Source organism: Diceros bicornis, chromosome 8 (genome assembly GCF_020826845.1).
Source record: "Diceros bicornis minor isolate mBicDic1 chromosome 8, mDicBic1.mat.cur, whole genome shotgun sequence".
NCBI lineage: Eukaryota > Metazoa > Chordata > Mammalia > Perissodactyla > Rhinocerotidae > Diceros > Diceros bicornis.
Genome location: NC_080747.1, coordinates 61,698,947 through 61,722,442, shown reverse-complemented (window position 1 = coordinate 61,722,442; position 23,496 = coordinate 61,698,947). Strand labels below are relative to the sequence as shown.

Genomic DNA, 23,496 nt, shown 5'->3' with positions numbered 1-23,496 from the left:
AAGATCAGGCCTGAATGTTCTAGGAAATACTAATCATCAGCTATGAGAGAGACCCTGGGAATGGGCAGTGGACCAGGGACACAGTTCTGCTTGTGGGGCCCGGGGTGGGAGTGGAGAGTGCAAATACCAGTTCTGAGGTCCATTGGAAGAAGGTTCTAAATTAAAAGCACGACCATGACCCAGCCCTGAAGGATTCTGGTCTGGCCTGCTGTCCTCCTCACACTTTAATATGCACATGGATTATTGGTGGTTCTGGTTCAAATGCAAATTTTGGTTCACTTGGTCCAGATTGGGGCCTGAGATTCTCTAGTTCTAACAAGCTCTTCCAGGTGGTCCTGATGCTGCCTGTGCTGAGATCACACTTTGATTAGAAAGAGATTAGAGGAAGAGAGTGAGTCTTTCAACATTAGCAAGAAAAGGATGGGTTTATGCTGCAGACCCCCTGGAGGATCTGATGATTGCACAGGTTTTGAGAGGCCCCTCCAGGACAGACCCAGATTAGAGGGCAGGGGGAAAGGAAAAACTATGGAGATGGTCAGAGGGACGATCCCCAGAGGTCCACAAGGTGAATGCTGTTTGGAAGGACTGGGGACTGAATTTAAAAAGTAATATTTTGTACCATCTAATGTTAAAATTTTATTTCAAGTAAAGGATGGGGCCTGCACAGCCTGCTGAAGTTCTATGTAGAACTCTGGCCTTATATTTGCCTGGGACGCTCATTCTTTTTTTTTAAACTACTTTATTGAGGTATGATTGATGTACAAATACCTGTACATATTTAATACATACAACTTGATCAGTTTGGAGATAAGTATACACACACGATTACCATGATCTGTGCCATAAACACATCCATTCTCTCCAAAAGTTTCCTCCTACCTTCATTATTTTGTGTGTGTGTGATGAGAACACTTAACATAAGATCTACCCCCTTAGCAAATGTTTAATAATACAATACAGCATTGTTAACTATAGGCTCTGTGCTGTACAGTAGATCTCTAGGACTTATTCATCTTGCATAACTGAAACTTTGTACCCTTTGACTTATACCTCCCTGTTTCCACTTCCCCACAGCTCCTGGCAACCACCATTCTACTCTCTGCTTCTGAGTTTGACAATTTTAGATTCCTCGTATAAGTGATATCAAGTAGTATTTGTCCCTTTGTGAGTGGCTTATTTTACTTAGCGTATGCTCTCTAGGTCCATTCATGTTGTCTCAGATGTCATGATTTCCTTTTTTTTTAAGGCTGAATAATCTTATACCCATTGTGTGTATAGGTACCACATTTTCGTTATCTATTCAGCCATTGATGATTATTTAGAATACACGTCATGGCTATTGTGAGTAATGCTGCAATGAACACGGGAGTGCAGATCTCTTCAAGATCTTGACTTCAATTCTTTTGGATAAATACCCAGAAGTGGAAATCCTGGATCATATGGTAGTTCCATTTTTAGTTTTTTGGAGAAACTCCGTACTGTCTTCCATAGTGGCTGCACCAATTTACATTCTCACCAACAGTGCATAAGGGTTCCCTTTTCTCCATTTCCTCACCAACATTTGTCATTTTTTGTTTTTTGATAATAGCCGAGGACCCTCATTCTTAAACGCACAAGTTCTTTTTTAGGTTTGATGAATAAACGAAAAGCAATAGGATATATTGGAGTATATGAGGTTTAAAACTAATTTGGCCTGAACTTGTTTTTCCAGAAAGGCCTGATGTGGCCTGTTGAGCATACATTGTACATCTGCTTTAAACATTTACAATGTCCTATAGCCAAGAATGATGCCCTTAAAGATAGAGATGTTGCCACTCCATATCAGCATTTCTTTAAGGATAAGCATATCTTCCCAGAAACTACAGATTAATTACCGACATGCTGACCACCACCTTGCTGTGCTGACCTTGTGACCATGGCCTGTTGTGCTAGCAAAGCATCTCATGACAGCGGTAAAAGAGATAGTCCTGTCATATGTGATGTATGCTCTTTGTTCCAAGATGGTAGATAACTACTCTGCACACCCCACTTCATCAGAGAGCTTCCTTCCTCGAGGGAAAAGTTCTCTCGGGCTATAGTCCTCAAACGGGCTCATAATAAACTCACCCCAATTTTGATTTATAGATTGATTATGGATTATTTGCGTTGACAGGTTTCACACAAATATATTAGTATGCCAGGTAGATCCCTTCAGGGTTGTCATCTATTGTTAAAAAATTTTGAGACTAGGGGCTGCCCCAGTGGTGTAGTGGTTAAGTTTGCATGCTCCGCTTCAGTGGCCTGGGGTTTGTGGGTTCAGATCCTGGGCACGGACCTACACACTGCTCATCAAGCCATGCTGTGGCAGTGTCCCACATACAAAATAGAGGAAGATGGGCACAGATGTTAGTTCAGGGACAACCTTCTCACAAAAGAAAAAAAAAGTTTGGGAGTAATTCCACAATGTTACCCAGCTTAGGTTAAGGAATAGGCTTTACTTGTGAAAATGAAAACTCATAACACCAAGGTCAAGGCTGCTGGATAGTGTGTGGGTTCTGTTCTAGAGGAGAAAGCTTCTCCCCAGCCCCCAAACCCCCGCATAGTGGATCTCCCTTCCCATAGGGCAAGTGTGAGAAAGTGGCCTTGTTTGTAAGGGAATAAACAGATTGCTTGGTGCCAGGCAGTCTGGATTTGGGATGTTGACTTTTTTTCCCCTGGGAAAGATTCCCTCTGAGCGAACATCTATTGCCAATCTTCCTCTCTTTCCCATTTTTTTTCTCCCCAAAACCCCAGTACGTAGTTGTATTTTCTAGTTGTAAGTCCTTCTAGTTCTTCCATGTGAGCCACCATCACAGCATGGCTACTGACAGACGAGTGGTGTGATTCTGTGCCCAGGAACTGAACCCAGGCCACCAAAGCAGGGTGCACCAAACTTTAACTGCTAGGCCATCAGGGCTGGCTCAGGACGCTGACTCTTTATAGGAGTTGATTAGGAATGCCAGCTGCCCTGCACCTGGGAACTCTGGGGCCTGTGGGATATACAGCCCCCCTAGGGAAGCAAGGAAGGCTGAGAGGAAGCTGCCAGTCCTATGGGAAGCTGAATGTGGGTGCTGTCTCTGCTGAGAGGACGAGGGAGCCCCTGGGGTCCCAGATGACCCCTGGTGAACACCCAGAGCCATTCTTGGACAATCCTGCTTCTTATATAACAGAGAATGTACCTATGACTGGTTATCCCTTTTATTTTCTCCCTGGGGAAAAAAGTACTAGAACTTTCTAAAATTCTCTTACCATCACTGAATTTTCAAAAGATCATATTCTAAGAGTGAATATCACTCAAATCAGAAACGGTATATGAGAAATAAAAAAATCTTTGCAAGTATTTGATTTCTACACATCCCCTTCTTATAATCTTCCATCTTCTTATAAAATTCCTCTGTAATTTATATTTTTTATTGAAGTAAAAATTACATAACGCAAAACTAAGCATTTTAAAGTGCACGATTCAGTGGCATTAGTATAATCACATTGTCGTGCAACCACCATCTCTATCTAGTTCCAAAACTTTTCATCACCCCAAAAGAAAACCCCATACCCATTAAGCAGTTATTCTTTATTCTCTCCTACTCCCATTCCTGGCAACCAACAATCTGTTTTCTGTCTCTAAGGATTTACTTATTCTGGATATTTCACATAAATGGAGTCATACAATACGTGACTTTTTGTGTCTGTCTTCTTTCACTTACCACACTATTTATAAGATTCATCCACGCCATAGCATGTATCAGTACTTCACTCCTTTCTATGGCTGAATGATATTCCATTGCACGTATCTACCACATTGTGTTTATCTATTCATTGGCTGAAGGACATTTGGGTTGTTTCCATCTTGGGCTACTGTGAATAGTATTGCTATGAACATTTGTGCACAAATATTTGTTTGAGTACCTGTTTTCAATTCTTTTGGGTATGTACCTAGAAGTGGAATTTCTAGAACTTATGGTAAGTCTATGTTTAACTTTTTGCAGAACCACGATGGTATCTTTGTCTCCTCTGTTTTAATTAGAAATGCAAGAAAACAGTGCTGCTCAAGATAGCTGGTGATGCAGTTAAAGCAATCACCAGTCACGAATATTCTGAAACATTCTTCAGTTGAGGCTAAAAACAGATAGTCTTTGTTGGTTATCAGAGAACTGGAAATGTTTCTAAACCAGCAGCTGTAAAGTTAACAGAATAACAATCATCAGTGAAGTTGGATCCATACAGGAGGCTTCTGGGTAATAGTTTCAAAGAGGTTCAGGGGATGCGGCCAGTGTGGTGGGCACTAGGTTAGAGTTCTTACCCTTTCCATAGTCTAATACCTTAATCGCCGCCCCCCCCAACCCTTACAGCAGTCCCCCAACTCCCATCACCAGCCAAATACTTCCTCCCCACCACTCAGGGCTGCCACGGGCTGCCCTGACCCTCAGGCAGTCTCCTCTTCACTCCCCATTGCCCCTTTCTCCCCCTCAGAGATAAATACTGAGTAAATGTGACTAACTCATTTGAAACAACTTTACCCCTGGAATAAATCATTAAAGAATAACTGTAAACTCTTGCATTGTTTATTTAGCTCTGATTTCATAACCTGCAGGAATCAGATAGCCCTGATATTTCAATATGCTGGCTTTGTCACACTGATTTAAATGGCTGTCTAAACACACAGCCCAAGCTTCATTTGCTTCTAGAAAATACCATCAAATCACCTCAAGTGAGAACAGATTAGAATACTTTTCACTTCAGAGCATACATTAGAAATTGTATTTTTAGCCACCTTGAGGCTGAAGGAAGCTGCAACTCGTTCCTGCTTGCCATTCTCGTCCAACATCAAGTCCAGGCAGGCAGAAGGTATTCTCTCTCACACACAATGAATGCCAACCCCACTGCCCCTCCTGGTTGCCATGTCACTGAGAATGTTGGTACTGCCACAGCTTTCCCATCAATTTTTACTGCTTTTCCTTTGCTCTCAGAAAACACAAGGCTAGACATCCCAAGCAGTGGTTAGGTGGCTAAGAGCCCAGCTTAAGTGTCTGAGAGACTTGGGTTTCAGTACTAGCTTTGCTTCTTACTGGCCATGTGACTTTGAACTGCTTTGTCAACCTCTCTGTGCCTCAGTTTCCTCATACTATAGAGTATCTACTTCACATGGCATTGTGAGGGTTAAATGAAGTAATGCAAGTCCAATGTCTAGCTTGGCACATGTGCAAGCAGCAGATAACATTGTTGCCCACTGTTTCTTTTCTCCTCTGCCTCCCTGCAACCCCTATATTCTACCAGTTAGAAGAGATTATGCTGTGGCTTCAGGGGAAGGAAGGGAACAAGGCAAATAGGTTGTCTCTTCCTAGTTGTTGGGTTTCAAAAGCTCTGCATCCTTAGAGGAACAAAAATTTGAAGAAGGGGATTCTTATTTTCCCACAACCCCAAGCGGAAGAAAACCAAAACCAAATTCAAACAAACTAGGAAAGATTCCCCTCGCTTGGAGTACAAAGATGATAACGGGGAAGCCATAGGGTTTCTTGGTTGGAGGAGGCAGCAGACAGGGCCATGGACAGCTTCGCAGGTTCCCTCCACTCTGGCATGCTGTGAGTGAGATATCATGCAGTCCATGGAAAAGAAGCTCTAACCCTGGGAGCTGTAACTTGTCTCATAAAGAAGTCCTGTAAATGTCAGAAGTTTGGGGTGATGGATAAGGAAAGATGAGAAGAGTACAGAAATTCTTTCTTAAGGATCCTGCATTGCTCGGGGATAAGGGTGCTCCACAAATATTGAGAAATAACTAATATCAAATCACTAGGGTGTGACGGTACATTTTACAGATCACCTTCAAATAATAGTAAGAAAGCCAAGAGTTTTAGAAACCTTTTATAGCTGGGCCTATCACAAAGTAAGCAAGGCCTAGGGCTACTCTATTCTTTTTAGGCTCTTGGAATACTAAAATAATTATAAATAGCAAAACATGGTGTTTTAGTTATTGATCATGGTGTAAGAAACCACCCCAAATCTTAGTAGGTTAATACACAGCCAGGCATCTGCTCTCAATCCCGCAATTTGGGCAGGGCTCACAGGGACAGCTCATCATCTCTGTTCTATGTGGCATACGGCTGTCCTCGCCTGGGAGGTTGGATGGGCTGTGGCATCCTGATGGCCTCTCATCACCCAGTGGTCTAATCCGAGCTTCTAATATGGCAGCTGGATCCCAAGAAGGTAAAGGAAGGAGCTGCCAGGCCCCTTAAGACCTAGACCTAGAACTAGCCACTATCGGTTCCATCACATTCTATTGGTCGAGGCAGGGCACAAGGCCAGCCCAGGTTTAAGGGGAGAGGAATAAACTCCACCTTGGATTTGAGGAGCCAGGAACCTACAAAGAAAGGAAGAGTTGTTGACAGTGACATTTGGAGATTATCTCCCATAAAGGGTTGTAAAAATTGTGGTGTATTTTAAATGTTTACATTTAACACATTAACACTTTTAACAAAAAAGTACACACCGACTATATGATTAACTTCCTTTGAGGATAATATTAATACTCTAAATCTAGGGTGGGGCCCAAAGAGCCCTTCTTGCTTCCCCCTGACTTGGAGGCTGTGGTCCTGGAGCCAGTCTTAGAGCCTGTGAAGGAAGTTCTTCTCTTTCTGAGTCCTGAATGATTGTGTAATTTGCAACAAGCACCAACAGTCATTCATTCCTAAGTGCACTTGTTCTTCTCAAGTTCTTGTTCTTCTGATTTTAGGTATAGAGAGGTCACTGGGAAAATTCCTGATTGTCTCCCTGCCAGGGCATCAGTCTCCCGATCTAACCAGTAGCAGCTCCTACACCGGTTGACCCTCTTGAGCGGGACAGGGGGTTATCCTTCTGTGTACCTACCATGTAGCAGCCACGCCCTGTGTGTAGAGGTGGAGTTTCACCTATAGGTGAGTTGGTTCTACAGCACACAAACAGACTTAATAATGCCAATTAGCAGTGGAGGTGACAAGTCCTATAGATTGGAAACGCGGAGGAGGTCCCACGGGGCTTTGGGAAGCTTGTATGAGAATTCTGGGGCTTTGGGACAATAGGGGCAAAGTCCCTGTCAGTAGCTGCCATGGGATGGAGAAGAAGATGAAACTGAGCAGAAAGACAACCAGGCCAGGTGCTCCAAAGTTGTGTCAGCTCTTTGTGATATGACCGAAATTACTGTGGGAGCCCAGACCTCTATTTTGGGAACATGAGGTCTTTTTTTTTTCTTTTAAAGCTGTTTATGTTTTCTGTAATTAGGTCCCTTTTGTTTTCTCTTAGTGTTTAGTACATTTTTAAAATGCTAGTCTGGTCAGCTGTGCTAAGAGGAACCAAGAAAGAGGTTTTTGTCCAGTCAGACCAGAGTTTTAAAGGAGAATCAGCTTACCAACCGCCTGACATAGTGGAAACAACAAAGTGGTCTTGCCCAAGTGAGAGCCTCAAAGGGAAGGTAAACTGAGGGCAACTGACTTGGAAACCCTTGTTCATAAACTCCCCACACCGAGATGAGTTTAGCAAGTCTGAATCCATCTCTCCATCTCCATAGTCTGTTACTCCCCTAGTGGCCCAGACAAGAGGCAAAAACGGACCTCAGTGAACAAGAAGGAAGAGAGCACTGGAATTGGTGGCCCAGGGCTGGAGTGGGCAGGTAACTATGGAGTTTTCTCTCAAGAACAGAGCCAGGGCCAGCCCCAGTGCCCTAGTGGTTAAGTTCAGAGTGCTCTGCTTTGGCACCTGGGTTCAGTTCCCAGGCATGGACCTACACCACTCGTCTGTCAGTGGCCATGCTGTGGCAGTGGCCCACATACAAAAAGAGGAAGAGTGGCAACAGATGTTAGCTCAGGGAGAATCTTCCTCAGCAAAAAAAGAAAAAAAAAGAAATGGAGCCAGCAAACAGAAAATCTAGTCTCAGATTTTCTGGTCTCAGATTAAAAACAGATGGGGGAAGGGAGACCAATTTGAGCATGGACCACTGGGTGTCAGCCAGGCAGGTTGCCAAATCTTTTTTTTAGTTAACAAAGGAGAGGACACACACAAACTGCAGAGGACCCTAACCAATGCCTAGGACGGGGACAAGAGAGTAAGTGGGCTAGTGCGGCCCCTTAAGCAAATTGGGACACAGGGCAGAGCTAAGGTAGCCAGCTGGAATCTAAGGCAGAGATGAAGGCAGAGCGGACCATGACCACGGCAGGACTCGGGGTAGGGGACGGCTGCCAGTTGTGGGCACGTAAGGACCGGGGATCACCCAGGTACCGTGGCCACGAGGCTTGGAGGAGTTGCATCATTCCAGATCCTACCCAGGCCTGGTTTCTGGGGCTGCTGCCCAAAGACTTGCGGTAGCTGCAGCTGGGTAGAGCTGGGAGTGGGCAGCCACTATCACTGCCAATGTCCCAGGCTCAGTCCTGCCCTCACCATTTGCTCCAGTTAGCTAAAACTGAGTAACACACTATACCAAAACTGGGTGGCTTAAGGACGACAGGAATCCTTTATGCTGCATTTCAGGCCGGGGAAGGCAGGGACCACTCTGCTGCATATGTCTGGGCCCATGACTCAAATGGCTGGGGACAGCAGGGTGTCGGCAGGGCATCTCTCTTCCTGCAGGCTCAGGACATCACCCTGCCGTCTCTCCCATGTTCTCTCTAGCATGCAGGTCTCAGGGTAGCTGGACTTGGTGAAGCCTCAGGCCTCCAAGAGCAACAACTGGAGGTCCAGCAGAAGTTGCAAGGCGTTTATGATCTTGTTTCAGAAGTTCCAGGGTATGGTGATTTCCACCATATTCTATTGGTTTAACAAATCACTAAATCCATCAGCCCAAATTCAAAGAGAAAAGTTATAGACCCCACCTCTCAATAGAAGAAGTGTCAAAGAATTTGCCACAATTTTTTTTTAACTTTTAATTTTTAATTTTTAAAATTTTTTTTGTGTGAGGAAGATCGGCCCTGAGCCAACATCTGCCAATCCTCCTCTTTCTGCTGAGGAAGAGTGGCCCTGGGCTAACATCCGTGCCCATCCTCCTCCACTCTATAATGGGACACTGCCACAGCATGGCCCGACAAGCGGTGCACTGTTGCACGCCCAGGATCCGAACCGGTGAACCCCAGGCCGCAGCAGTGGAGCACGCGCACCCAACCGCTTGCGCCACCCGGCCGGCCCGCCACCATTTTTTTTTAACTGATGTTTTAATAGTTTATAACATTGTGAAATTTTTGATTGTACATTTTTGTTTGTCCATCACCATATACATGTCTCCCTTCACCCCTTGTGCTCACCCCTACCCCCACTGCCCCTGGTAACCACAATACAGTTTTCTCTGTCCATGTGTTGGTTTATATTCCACATATGAGTGAGACCATATGGTGTTTGTCTTTCTCTTTCTAGCTTATTTCACTTAACATAATACCCTCCAGGTCCATCCATGTTGTTGCAAATGGGATGATTTTGTCTTTTTTATGGTTGAGTAGTATTCCATTGTATATGTATACCACATCTTCTTGATCCAATCATCAGTTGAGGGACACTTGGGTTGCTTCCACTTCTTGGCTATAGTGAATAATGCTGCAATGAACATAGGAGTGCATAAGCCTCTTTGGATTGTTGATTTCCGGTTTGTTGGATAGATTCCCAGTAGTGGGATAGCTGGATCATAGGGTATTTCTATTTTTAATTTTTTGAGGAATCTCCATACTGTTTTCCATAGAGTCTGTACCAGTTTGCATTCCCACCAGCTGTGTATGAGGGTTCCCGTTTCTCCACATCCTCTCCAACGTTTGTTGTTTTTTGTCTTGGTGATTATAGCCATTCTAACGGGCATGAGGTGATATCTTAGTGTTGTTTTGATTTGCATTTCCCTGATGATTAGTGATGTTGAACATCTTTTCATGTGCCTATTGGCCATCTGTATATCTTCTTTGGAGAAGTGTCTGTTCATTTCCTCTGCCCATTTTTTGACTGGGTTGTTTGTGTTTTTGGTTGTTCAGTTGTGTGAGTTCTTTATATATTATGGAGATTAACCCCTTGTCAGATATATGTTTTACAAATATTTTCTCCCGGCTGGTGGGTTGTCTATTCATTTTGATTCTGGTTTCATTTGTCTTGTAGAAGGTCTTTAATCTGATAAAGTCCCACTTGCTTATTTTTTCTTTAGTTTCCCTAGACTGGGTAGGCATAGCATCAGAAAAGATTCCTTTATGACCAATGTCAAACTGTGTGTTGCCTATATTTTTTTCTATGAGTTTTATAGTTTCAGATCTCACCTTCAGGTCTTTGATCCATTTTGAGTCAATTTTTGTGAATGGCAATAACAGATGGTCCACTTTCATTCTTTTGCATGTAGCTATCCAGTTTTCCCAACACCATTTATTGAAGAGACTTTCCTTCCTCCATTGTATGTTCTTAGCTCCTTTGTTGAAAATTAGCTGTCTGTATATGTGTGGTTTTATTTCTGGGCTTTCAATTCTGTTCCATTGATCTGTGTGTCTGTTTTTGTACCAGTACCATGCTGTTTTGATTACTACTGCTTTGTAGTATGTTTTGAAGTCAGAGATGGTGATGCCTCCAGTTTTGTTGTTTTTTTTTTTAGGATTGCTTAAGCTATTCGCAGTCTTTTGTTGCCCCATATAAATTTAGTATTCTTTTTTCTATTTCCCTGAAGAATGTCCTTGGGATTCTGATTGGGATTGCATTGAATCTGTAGATTGCTTTAGGTAATATAGACATTTTAACTAGGTTTATTCTTCCAATCCATGGGACGTCTTTCCATTTCTTTATGTCATCATCAATTTCTTTCAATAATGTCTTGTAGTTTTCATTGTATAGGTCTTTCACCTCCTTGGTAAGATTTATTCCTAGATATTTTATTCTTTTTGATGCAATTGTAAATGGTATTATCTTTTTGAGCTCTTTTTCTGTTAGTTCGTTATTAGCATACAGAAATGCAACTGATTTCGTACCCTGCGACTTTGCTGTAGTTGTTCATTATTTCTAATAGTTTTCCAATGGATTCTTTAGGGTTTTCTACATATAAAATCATGTCATCTGCAAATAGTGAGAGTTTCACTTCTTCGTTGCCTATTTGGATTCCTTTTATTCCTTTTTCTTGCCTAATTGCTCTGGTCAAAACCTCCGGTACTATGTTGAATAAGAGTGGTGAGAGTGGGCAGACTTGTCTTGTTCCTGTTCTCGGAGGAGTGGCTTTCAGTCTTTCCCTGTTGAGTATGATGTTGGCTGTGGGTTTGTCACAAATAAGCTTTATTATGTTGAGGTATTTTCCTTCTATACCCATTTTGTTGAGAGTTTTTATCATAAATGGATGTTATATCTTGTCAAATGCCTTCTGTGCATCTGTTGAGATGACCATGTGGTTTTTATTCTTTGTTTTGTTGATGTGGTGTATCACGTTGATTGATTTGTGGATGTTGAACCATCCTTGCGTCCCTGGTATACATCCCACTTGATCATGGTGTATGATCTTTTTAATGTATTGCTGTACTCGCTTTGCCAATATTTTGTTGAGGATTTTTGCATCTATGTTCGTCAGCAATATTTGCCTGTAATTTTCCTTCTTTGTATTGTCTTTGTCTGGCTTTGGTATCAGGGTGATGTTGGCCTCATAGAATGAGTTAGGAAGTGTTCCATCTTCCTCCATTTTTTGGAATAGTTTGAGAAGGATGGCTATTAAATCTTCTTCGAATGTTTGGTAAAATTCACTGGAGAAGCCATCTGGTCCTGGACTTTTATTTTTTGGGAGGTTTTTGATTACTATTTCAATCTCTTTACTTGTGATTGGTCTATCAGATTCTCCATTCCTTCTTGGTTCAGTTTTGCGAGGTTGTATGAGTTTAAGAATTTATCCATTTCTTCTAGATTGTCCAATTTGTTGGCATATAATTTCTCATAGTATTCTCTTATAATCCTTTGTATTTCCGTGGAATCCATTGTAATTTCTCCTCTTTCATTTCTAATTTTATTTATTTGAGCGTTTTCTCTTTTTTTCTTAGTAAGCCTGGCTAAGGGTTTGTTAATTTTGTTTATCTTCTCAAAGAACCAACTCTTTGTTTCGTTAATCCTTTCTACTGTTTTTTTGGTCTCAATTTCACTTATTTCTGCTCTGATTTTTATTATTTTTCTCCTTCTGCTGACTTTGGGCTTTGTTTGTTCTTCCTTTTCTAGTTCTGTTAGGTGTAATTTAAGGTTGCTTATTTGGGCTTTTCCTTGTTTGTTAAGGTGGGCTTGTATTGCTATGAATTTCCCTCTCAGGACCGCTTTTGCTGCATCCCATATGATTTGGTATGGCATATTTTCATTTTGTTTGTTTCCAGATATTTTTTGATTTCTCCTTTAGTTTCATCAATGATCCATTGGTTGTTCAGTAGCATGTTGTTTAATCTCCACAACTTTGTGGCTTTCTCAGTTTTTTTCTCCTAGTTGATTTCCAGTTTCATAGCACTATGGTCTGAAAAGATGCTTGTTATGATTTCAATCTTCTTAAATTTATTGAGGCTTGCTTTGTTTCCCAACATATGGTCTATCCTTGAGAATGTTCCATGCGCACTTGAGAAGAATGTGTAGTCAGCTATTTTTGGATGGAGTACTCTGTATATGTCTACTAGGTCCATCTCATCCCATTTTTCATTTAAGTTGACTGTTTCTTTATTGACTTTTTGTCTGGATAATCTATGCATTGGTGTAAGTGGGGTATTAAGATCCCCTACTATTATTGTGTTGTTGTTAATATCTCCTTTTAGGTTTGTTAATAGTTGCTTTATGTACTTTGGTGCTCCTATGTTGGGTGCATATATATTTATAATTGATATGTCTTCTTGGTAGAGTGTCCCTTTTATCATTATATATTTCTCTTCTTTGTCTCTCTTAACCTGTTTTATCTTGAAGTCTACTTTGTCTGATATGAGTATGGCAACACCTGCTTTCTTTTGTTTGCTATTAGCTTGGAGTATTGTATTCTATCCTTTCACTCTGAGCCTGCGCTTGTCTTTAGAGCTGAGATGTGTTTCCTGGAGGCAGCATATTGTTCGGTCCTGCTTTTTAATCCATGCTGCCACTCTGTATCTTTTGATTGGAGAGTTCAATCCATTTACATTTTGGGTAATTATTGATATATGAGGGCTTGATGTTGCTGTTTTGTCACTTATTTTACAGTTCTTTTGCATTTCCTTTGTTTCTTGTCCCATTTGTTTCGGACTGCCAATTCAGTTTGGTTGTTCTGTCTTATGACTCTTCCAGTTTTCTCTTTGTTTATCATATGTGGTTTTGTTTTGATTATTTGTTTAGTGGTTACCTTGAGGTTTGTATAAAAAATCTTGTGTTTGAGATAGTCCATTATCTGATGGCCTTTTATTTCCTTAAACTAAGGCAAATCAATCTCTTTCCTCTTCCCCTTCTAAGTCATTCTTGTTACAACTTATTCTATCTTGTGTTGTGGGTGTGTGTTTACAGTGATGAGGTTATATTTATTTTTGATGATTTCCTTCCTTTGATCTTTGATTTTGGTATTTAAGTGGTTGCTAACCTATTCTGGTAAAGATCTACTATTTTTCTGATCTTGTCTACCTATTATTCTCCTTGCTCCAAGCTTTGTATTCCCTTTCTCTTCTTTTTTTCAGGCCTGAGGGCCTTCTTAAGTATTTCCTGTAGTAGGGGTCTCGTGGCCATGAACTCTCTTAGCTTTTGTTTATCTGGGAAAGTTACTATTTCTCCATCATATTTGAAGGATATTTTTGCTGGATAGAGTATTCTTGGCTGAAAGTTTTTGTCTTTCAGTATTTTGAATATATCATTCCAGTCTCTTCTAGACTGTAAAGTTTCTGTTGAGAAATCCGCTGAGAGCCTGATGGGACTTCCTTTGTACATTATTTTTTGTTTTTGTCTAGCTGCCCTTAATATTGTTTCTTCGTCATTGACTTTAGCCAGCCTTACCACTATATGCCGTGGAGTGGGTCTTTGCCTGTTGACGTATTTAGGCAACCTATTGGCTTCACTTACTGGTATTTCCTGCTCCCTCCCCAGATTTGGGAAGTTCTCAGCTATTATTTCCTTGAATAGGCTCTCTGTTCCTTTTTCCTTCTCTTCTCCCTCAGGAATACCTATAATTCTTATGTTACATTTCCTAATAGAGTCAGATATTTCTCGGAGACTTTCTTCATTTCTTTTTAGTCTTAGTTCTCTCTCCTCCTCCATCTGGAGCATATCTGTATTCCTATCCTCTATAATGCTAATTCTTTCCTCCATATTGTCAGCTCTGTTCTTTAAAGATTCCACTCCTTTATCTCCTCCATTGTGTTCTTCATCTCCATCAGTACTGACTGGTTTTTCTTTATGATTTCAATCTCTTTTGTGAGGAAACTCCTTATCTCATTGAATTGTTTCTCTGTGTCATCTTGTATTTCATTGAGTTTTTTTATGATAGCTATTTTGAAATCTCTGTCGTTTAGGTTATGGATTTCTGTGCCTTCAGGGTTGGTTTCTGGGTGCTTGTCATTTTCCTTCTGGTCTGGTGATTTCATGTACCTTTGCATCGTGGTTCCTGTATTCGCTTTGTTTTTCCTCATCCTGGAAGTATCTGGTTGCAGTTTTCACCTGCCGCCACCGTGTGGTGGTTAAAAGCTGTGTAATCTGAGCCCCCTGTGCTCTGCCCCGGCTGCTCGCTGGGATCAGTTGGGCTGCTCTGCCTGGTCTGGTCGGCTGAGCTGTAGTGTCGGGCATGTGGGGTGGGGGGTGGGGAGCTCTGTCTTTTGCCCGCTGGGTCCCTGGCATGGGGGGGTTTCTCGCTTGCCCCTCCGTTATCTGCTTTCCTGGAGTGCTCAGATGTTGATGGCACCCCTGCAGCAGTGCTGAGTCCTCTGTGTGGGAGTTTCCAGAGTTTCCCACTGGCTGAGAGAGCCTGAAGAGCTACGGTTTCCCTGCAGAGGGCTGCCCCTCCCTCTCTGGGAGGCGCGGGGACCCGGATTGCTGATCTAATGGGGAGGGAGAGGAGTTCTCCTTACCTCTCCCCACTTCCTCCAGGGGCCCCAACACGTCCACTCTCAGATGTGTGGCAGTGTGGATCTTTCCGATCTTCCTTTTTGCTGTCTAGGAGTCCATTGTTGGTCTGTGACTGTCCCTTTTGTTGTATCTTATCGGGGGAAGAGTTTATGGGAAAGCTCATTCCGCCATGATGCTGATGTCACTCTGCCACCATTTTTAATACATCACAGCATCTCACCAAGTCCTTACCAAAGTCTCCCAGCTGAACTCCCTGTCCCCAGATTCTCACTGATGGCAGCTGGGAGGCAGCAATGCATAGGGTAGAAAAAGTGAGGGCTTTAGAGGTCATCAGGCCTGCATTCTGGTCCAGCCGGGATCCACTATCAGCAACTGGGTGAACTTGTTAGGTTACTTACCTCTCGGATTCATGGTTTCCTTGTGTATAAAATGGCAATACTACTACTATAGTGGCCAAGAAAATGAACTTCTCAGATCTTCTAGTGCAGAGCATAACTGACCAATGGCCCTGTCCCAGCTGCTGGAGCTCTGAAATCTATCCTCTGATATTCATCCCCAGCTTGGTACAGAAGCCAGGTCCTAGGGCTGCTCCTGGTCCATGACTAAGCATAAGAGGCCTATTCCAAAGAGATGCTGGACTCCTGAGACAGGCCAATTTGGCTCAAGGACCTCCTACAGCCTTGCTGAACTTTCTTAGTGCTGCATCCTTCCACCTAACCTTCCTTGCTTGACTCCTTCACAGAGATCATACCTGCATCCCAGGTCCAGCTCCCTGTCCATATTCCCTCATAAATTTCTTGCACAGTGCTCCTGTCTGGCACTGCTTTGGGGAGACTGGGACAGCCATCTACTCACAAGGCTGTTGTGGGTATTAAATAAGTGGGTACGTGTAAGCACCTAGCCAAGGCCTAGCATATAGTTGACACTCATTCGACTAATATTTATTGAGTCCCTGCTCTATGCCAGCTCTAGCCTGGGTGCCTGGGACATAACAGTGAGCAAAGCGGATGGGAACAACGTCAGGGTCACCTGCTTGAAGCTTCTCGCTGACTGCCACTGCTGAGGGATAAAGTCTCAACTCTTCCAGGGGATACAAAGAGCCCTTCCAAGTCTGACCCCAAGGGGCCTCAACACCTCCTAACCCACACTCTGCACCCCTGAACCTACAGTCAAAAGGAACTCCCTTCTTCCCTCTTACAATCTTGCTCTTTCACCCCAAGTGTCTTACCACACCTTTTTCTTCTTCTTGAAATGCCTCCTCCCTGCCTTGTACACACCCCTCAAATGACAAACTTACACATCCTCCAAGACCCAGGTCAATTATGGGGTCCTAGGTCACCCGGGCAGAATCTGCTGGTTGGCACAGATCTCAGCCCGCACCTCGTGAAAGCACTTATTTACACTGCGCTGTAATTGCTGTCACAGTGTCCCTGCCAACTTGTGAGCCCGTCTAGAGCAGCGGCAATGTGTTCATCCTGACTCCCCAGCTCGGCACTTGGTAGGCCCGCAGTACGTTTCTGCGGGGTGAGTAAGTGAATGAGCCGAGGACGGGCGATTTTCCGGGGTAACGGGGGAGCCTGCGGCGAGGGGGCGGGGGCGCGTCTGGGCCTGGCCCGGCTCAGGGAGCCGAAGCGCTGGGGGACCGCCGGGAGCGGCCGCGGCTCTCGCGGACCGAATCGCGACCGCCGCTCCGGGGCACATGACTGCGGCGCCGGCCCCCGCCCCGCCCGCTCCCCCGCGCAGCTGCTGGCTGCTGCCTCCCGGGGCTGCGGCGAGCCCGGCCGGCGGGCGTCACGGCCCTGCGCGCTCCCTCTCTCCCTCCCGAGCTGCGCCAGGCGGGCGCCGCGGCTGCCCCGGCAGGGAAACCGAAACCAAAGCGGCTCGTTCCACTCCTCAGCCGGCCAGCCGGGCGCCCCGCGGGCCCCGCTCGTCCAGCCGCCGAGCCGGCAGCCGCGCGCACCGCCCGGGCCGCGCCGCGGACGCCAGGAGCGGAGCGCGGGCGCCGGAGGATCCCGGCTCTTCCGGCCGGCGCTGCGGCGGCGGCCCCGCCCTCTCTCCTGTTGGGTCGCCGGCCCGGCCCGTGAACGGCGCGCAGAATGGGCAGGTGCTGCTTCTACACGGTGGGGACGCTGTCCCTGCTCCTGCTGGTGTCCAGCGTCACGCTGCTGGTGTCCCGGGTCTTCCAGAAGGCCGTGGACCAGAAGATCGAGAAGGTGAGGCGGGGCGTGTGTGTGTGTGTGTGTCTTCGAGAAGGTGAGGCGGGGCGGTGTGTGTGTGTGTGTGTGTGTGTGTGTGTGTGTGTGTGTCTTTCCTCGCGCACCCGCGCGTGCCGGGGGCGCTTGCAGCCCACCCTCCCCCTGCTGAACCTTGTGCGGGGAAGGTCTGCTCCCGGCGAACTCGCCCCACCAGAGCCCTCCTTTCTTCCTTGTCTTCTTGGGGTTGGTCGGGAAGGGTTAAAGAAGGATGGAGAGCAATGGAAATGACTTGTCCTCTTTATAATAACAAATAAGACTGTGGATCTAGACTTTTTAAAAAGGCTTTCACTTATATTTTATCATTTGCATCTCCCCCCTCCCAGGCCTGCCCTACACCCCAATCTCTGTTGGGCCCAAACTCGTTTCCCTCCCACTTCATGAAGAAACAAAACTAAGTGAAAGACACCACAGAGGAGGCAGGTTTGTTGGCTGCTTGCTGAGGCCTTTGGAGTGGTGTAGGGCTCCGGGTGAGAAGTGGGTGTGTGATCTATTGTGTGCTTGCCTTCCTGGGCCGGGCAGGGCAAGGCAAGGCGGTTGGTAGCTCTCTTAGGCCTTGGGGCTGGGTGACATTTCAATCCGTCAAAGTCTGTGCTTACCCGGCCCCACCCCCTAACCCCCCACTTAGCAGCTTGGTATCTTGTACCAACAGTCTGGTTGCTTTGTCTCACTACCGATTCTTGCTCTTCTCAAACAGCCATTCGCTTCAGGCGAAGATACATTTAGATTCTTAAAAGACTCTGAATCTGTCTCTTCTCCCAGATGGGTGAGTTAGAGAGCTGGTCATTTCAGAGACTTCTCCATTGTTGACTTCACCAGTGGTCGTTTCTTCTGCCCTTTCACCCACACCCACCAATCCGTGTGGAAAGAGGAACAAAAGAGAGTTACTGGGATCACTTTTTCCTTTAAAAAAGAAAATCACTGGAGCAGCCTTCCGTTAGCACCCATAACCGCATGCTTAGTTTCTCCCCCTGGCTTGTGCTTGCTGTTGGCCGGATAAACAAGCTGCGGCCTGGTCCAGCTGGATCACTGCACTTCCGGTTAGTAAAGTTGTCTTGTTCCCGGTGGCAGCACATATCCCTTTAATAGTGGTTACCAAAAGCCATCAATTACGTGAAATCTGGCAGCTAAAGGCAACTTAAAACAAAACAAAACAAAAAATAGTCATGGCAAAGCATAATATAATTTTTTAAAAGTTCACATTGCCAAGGGAAGATGAAGCCGACTGCCGGAGCCTCTCAAAGACTGTTGTTTTCCCTGAGCACTCATGTTTAAGGAAAAGACTAAACTGAACCTTCTCCACTCCTGTCTACCTGCAAATCCATGGCGAGATTGTTTAAGGATGTAAACTCTTGACTAGAGTTCAGCTATCCAATTATGCTCCATATGTGACTTTTCTTGTGTGGCTTTGAAAGACTGTTTCAGGAGAGCCCTGTGAGAAGAGTGATCTTTCCAGTTGCCTCAGCTCTCACCAGCCCTCAGATGCCCTGTGAGTCTCCATTTCAAGGGGGGCAGGGGGGTGGCTGTAGGGCAGCTTGGCTGGGGCTTGAGTTTGCGTTGATATTTAGTGATTGGCTTCCATGTGGTTTTCTCCAGGAGAAATGGACTCTGACTAATAAATTATAGTACAGGGGAGGTGGACTTTCAGAATTGCCCAGTCCCATTAAGGAACACTGCACCATGTGGTGTATGAAACTCAATGACAGGGCTAGTTTCAGTGGACAGGTGGGAGTATTGTGAGTCAACCAGAGGTCACACATGCCATCATTATCATTCAGATCTCCTGGATCACCTGTAGGGAGGTAGCCTGGGATAGTGGGACAGAGTGAGGACTTTGCAGGTCAACACTCCTGGGCGTGAGTCCTGGCCCCACCATGTACTAGCTGGGTGACCTTGGGCCAGGCACTTCACCTTTCTTGATTCTCAGTTTCTCCATCTATAAATGGGGATAATAACGACTCATGGAAATAGAGAGGTTATAAGAATTATTAGGGAAAATGGGTGTAATTTTCATGAGATATAGTTAGTGTTTTGTAAATGATAACAGTTTTATTTTTGTTAGAAGCCACATAAGCAAAGAAAAAATACATAAGATTTAAAGTCAGACACACTATGTTCAAATTCTAGCTTTGCCATTTACAAGCTTTTTGACTCCAGGCAAGCTACTTAACTTCTCTGAGCCTCAGTGTTATTACTTGGAAAAGAGAGGATGTTAGCTATCTTGGGCACAGCACTGCATTTACCATGAAGCTCACAACGCTGAAGTTTTGGGCTCTTCACTTGCACAGGCCCTTCCAAGACCCTGTACCTAATTCTGTATCCAAAATTATCTTTTTCTTAGGAAGGGCTTCCTTGCATTGTGTAAGCTTCACACAAACCCGGGATCTGCCTCTGTGTGTGTGTTACTGTGAGACTGAGTGAGGTGGTCTGTGTAAAGCCCTCAGCACAATCTCAGGCCTGGAACGGGAGATCAATTTTGGCCACCATCCTTATTTCCATTAGTATTATCATGGAACAATTCACTCATACCTTGACTTTAATATAGTTGTAATATAATCCACTCTGATACTCCCAGTTCTTAGTTTTCTCATTTGAAGATTGTTCATGCCCTGACTTGTCTCCATTAAAAAGAGAAGAAAGAAAAGGGATGAAATTCACGTGAGTAGCTTTGGCTAGTTCTGAGAAGCTTAGTAACATAATTCCTATCAGAAGAATTTGCCTCAGGTGATAATTGTCCTTGAGCCCTGCAGTGAACAGAGGTGACTGAAGGGAGATTTTAATTCTGTCCAGTGAATGGCGTAGAAGGAACCAAGACAATTTGGTTCCATTCTTGGCTTCACTGGTTAGTGCCTTGTTTTGGGCAAGTCCTGTGATTGTTTCTGCTTCAATTTTCTCTATTTCAAAAGAAGCCCAGTAATGCCTCCCCTTTGTCTGTCCATACCCTTTTCCTGAGGGATATTCTGAGCATGAACCAGGCCTTCTCTGTCAAGTGTTTGGACCTCCCTAAAGACAGAGCTTTGCAGAAACCCAGCACTCTCTTTTCCTCCAGAGAGCCTGGAAGGGCAGGATTGTATGTTACATTTCATTTGGTAACCCCGCTAGTTGTCCTGGTACCAAGCACAGTGCCTGTGCATGGAGGTACATGATAAATGCCTGTGGCCTCACTTTGTTCGTTTTAGTTGAAAGAACAGTGTCCTGAGAATCAGCAGAGCTTGGTTAAAATTCCCTTTTCTGTCACTAACAAATACTTGGATTAAGTTGAACAAGCCAGGTGGCAAATTATTGAACCCCTTGAAACCTTAGTTTCCTCATTCTGAAAACGGGGGTCATAAGAATCCCTACCTTAGGGTTGTTGCAAGAGTGAAATAAAATGATTGATGTAAAGCATCTGGCACAGTCCTTTCCACAATGCCTGAATGTGGACGTTTGTTATTGCTTCTGGCTATTCTTTTCTCAGCTAGAAATTGAAGCTTATACAATAGATAAGTTTCCTTCTAGCTCCTGGTTTCTGAGATTCTATGAGACAGGCATGTGACCTTTGCTTGAGAGCAAATGTGCAGCTCAGGATATTAAATTTGCACTTAGACTTGAACATCTCCCAGAAATGGGGACGCAGAGCGGGCCAAGGTCAGGGCTGGCTAGTTAGGAGATGGGCTGGCAAGGGAACCAGTGAGAGGGAAGGAGACTGTTCACATTCTTCCTTTTCAAGGCCAAGGAAGGCTGATAGCATTAGGTCTCAGGAGTGGGAAGAGCAGGGCAAATAGACTTGCCCTTTGCCGGAACCTAAGGCTCTGGGCAAGCGAGTACCAGCTGGCCAAGTTTGGAGCTGTTCTATGGATGCCTCAAGAAATAAAATCTAGTCAGTGACAATTTAACCAAATAACAGTGATTGGTGAATATGTGGGGGTCTTCTTTTTTAAAGTCGAATTGATAAAACATCTTCATTGTTGTTTATGTAAAGACAGTCAACTCTATATAATCTTAAAGGGCTCCTTGCATATCTACCTCATTTCCTGAGTTGCTTCTTTTCGGAGTTATGAAGACATAAAGTCTTAGAATAAGAAAAAAAACCTTAGGCATCACTTAGTCTGTTATTTTACAGTCAGAGAAACTGAGACTATCTCAGTTTTAAAATGAATGATGGTGGGTATGAAATCACCTTTATATTTCTATGACACTAGAAACATAGTGACTTATGAAGGCAAATAGAGAGGTAGGGGTAGGGTTAGCCGTGCAAGCTGGGTCTCCTAATTCATGGGTTTCCCATCCTGAGGATACCCATACGTCCCATTGCCTGTGACAGTCCTGGTTTATTTATACCTGTTGTCCTGGCAGAATTGCTAGCACCCTCTTTTCTTTTCAAAGATTCCTGGTTTGGAAAATAAATTCTGTCCTCACATACCGTGCTGTCCTGCACTTCTTGGCACTAAACAGGAACAATGCTCTCTAAGGAGCTGAGGCCCACTCAAGCTAGCTCAGGAAAGAGGATTTTTTTCTTTTTGTAAAGCTGGAAGAGGAAGCTTATAGAAATCTGAGGGCAAGAACCACAGCACAGTGAGGCCGCGTGAGAGTACAGTAGAAACTGGGAAGTCAGCAGGACCCAGGCACTCTCTGTCTCCTGCTCCCTCCTCTGCTTTCCCTGCCAGCCAGCTTTCTGTCTTTACTCCTTGGGCCCAGGCTGTTGACTCATCTGGGGCTTCCTCAGCCCCAACCCAGTGTGACCTTAGTCATCTCTCTTAGTCTCTCCTTTCCAAATTTGTCCCAGAGCAATGTGATTGGCTCGGCACAAGCAGAAATTGTAGATCTATAAACAGAGGCAGTATCCTTGCAAGATTTTCTAACTCCTAAGCAAAAGTATCCAACTCCTCCCTGGCTTTTAGAAATGTGATCTTGTAATACCAAAATCATATTATGTTTCTTTCAACATCTTATTCATGGTGACCATGAGTGCATTCATTTGTTTTTCTTCTCTCCTGGACTCTCATTTTACCCCTCCAAAATTCATGCAACTGGGCTACTACTGTCCCCTTTCTTGTGATAAAGAAAATAAGGCACCTTTATATCCCTACAGGATTGCATGGACTGGTCTTCCTGGCCTTCCCAGCCTCATAGCACAACAGAATCTCTATGCTCGAGTCCTGTCATCTCCTGTCAGTGCATTTTTCTCATTTTGCTTCCTCCCACCAGGGTCTTTGCATGTGTTGCTCCATCTCCCTGGAATGCTTTTTCTGTTTTCTTCCTCTGGTTACTTCCTACCCCTCCTCCAGATCCAGCCATATCACCCCTTCCTCAGGGAAGTCACCCACAACTTCTCTCTGGATAATCGTTTTCTACATGTGCATAGTAATGTGTATCACTCCTTCCTGTCACTTACAGCACTTGAAAATTTATAGTCATTTGTATGATTGTTTGATTAAAATCTATCTCTTTCTCCTGTCCATAAGCTGCAAGAGGAGAGGGACCCTGTTTCACTTTTCAAAATCATGTTATGTTTCTTTCAACATCTTACTAATTCATGGTGACCATGAGTGCATTCATTATTAATGGCTAAGACAAGGGAGTAAACCAGTAGTTCTCAGTGTCATCCCTAGACTCCAGGAACTGCATTCAAATCACTTCTGAAGATTTAAAAAATACAGACCCCACCAGCCCTGCTGAATCAAACTCCCTTGGAAGGGCCCCCAGATTAAAGAGCTAGCCATGAAGTCCGTTACTGCTGATTTGGATGGTGAGTATGTTACCCGTGTCTTTACTCCTTGAGATGGCAATTCTTGTTTTTTTTAAAAAAACTTTGTATTTTATTCTTTATTTTTGTTTATTTTTCTGATAAGAAAAGATATACATGCCATTATAAAAAGTCAACTACAACAAAAATTAATAAAAGATAACCACTGTTAACATATTGTTGATTATTCCACATTTTTGTTTATGCATATATAGTAACATGTGAACTTTACAAAAATGGGGTGGTTCTGTTCTTACTGTTTATTTTTAATTTCAGTTTTACTGAGGTATAATTGACATATAAAAGAGATGATAATTCTAGTTGAGGATATTACTACTAATAATTACTATTATTCTGCAAGTTTACATTAAAGGAAAGATTTGGGGGGAAGAAGGGGAAGATTCTTGCCTGTGAGAACCATTTTTGCTTTCTTGTTTAATAAAGTGCAAGATTTCATTCTGTCAGGCCACAGCAAAGGGGCCATCTGTTCTGCCAGACATTTGCTTGTTTCCC

The 23,496-nt window shown here is 44.1% G+C and overlaps 1 protein-coding gene and 1 pseudogene across 4 annotated transcripts in view; one reads left to right on the top strand and one right to left on the bottom strand.

The window, feature by feature from the left end:
• LOC131409266 (importin subunit alpha-1-like) overlaps positions 1-15,786 on the bottom strand; it is a 32,729-nt pseudogene extending 16,943 nt beyond the window's left edge.
• Positions 1-23,496, top strand: part of SCARB2 (scavenger receptor class B member 2) — a 99,154-nt gene that overhangs the window by 20,356 nt on the left and 55,302 nt on the right. For 2 of the 4 annotated variants that reach the window (XM_058547288.1, XM_058547287.1), the window contains exon 1: positions 16,805-17,219. The exons of 1 other annotated variant lie outside the window; for it this stretch is intronic. In XM_058547288.1, the coding sequence (XP_058403271.1) occupies positions 17,103-17,219 (117 nt within the window). In that variant the 5' untranslated portion in view covers positions 16,805-17,102. Of the gene's footprint in view, positions 1-16,802; positions 17,220-23,496 lie in introns of those variants that run through there. One more of the 4 variants, XM_058547290.1, reaches the window with a different exon arrangement.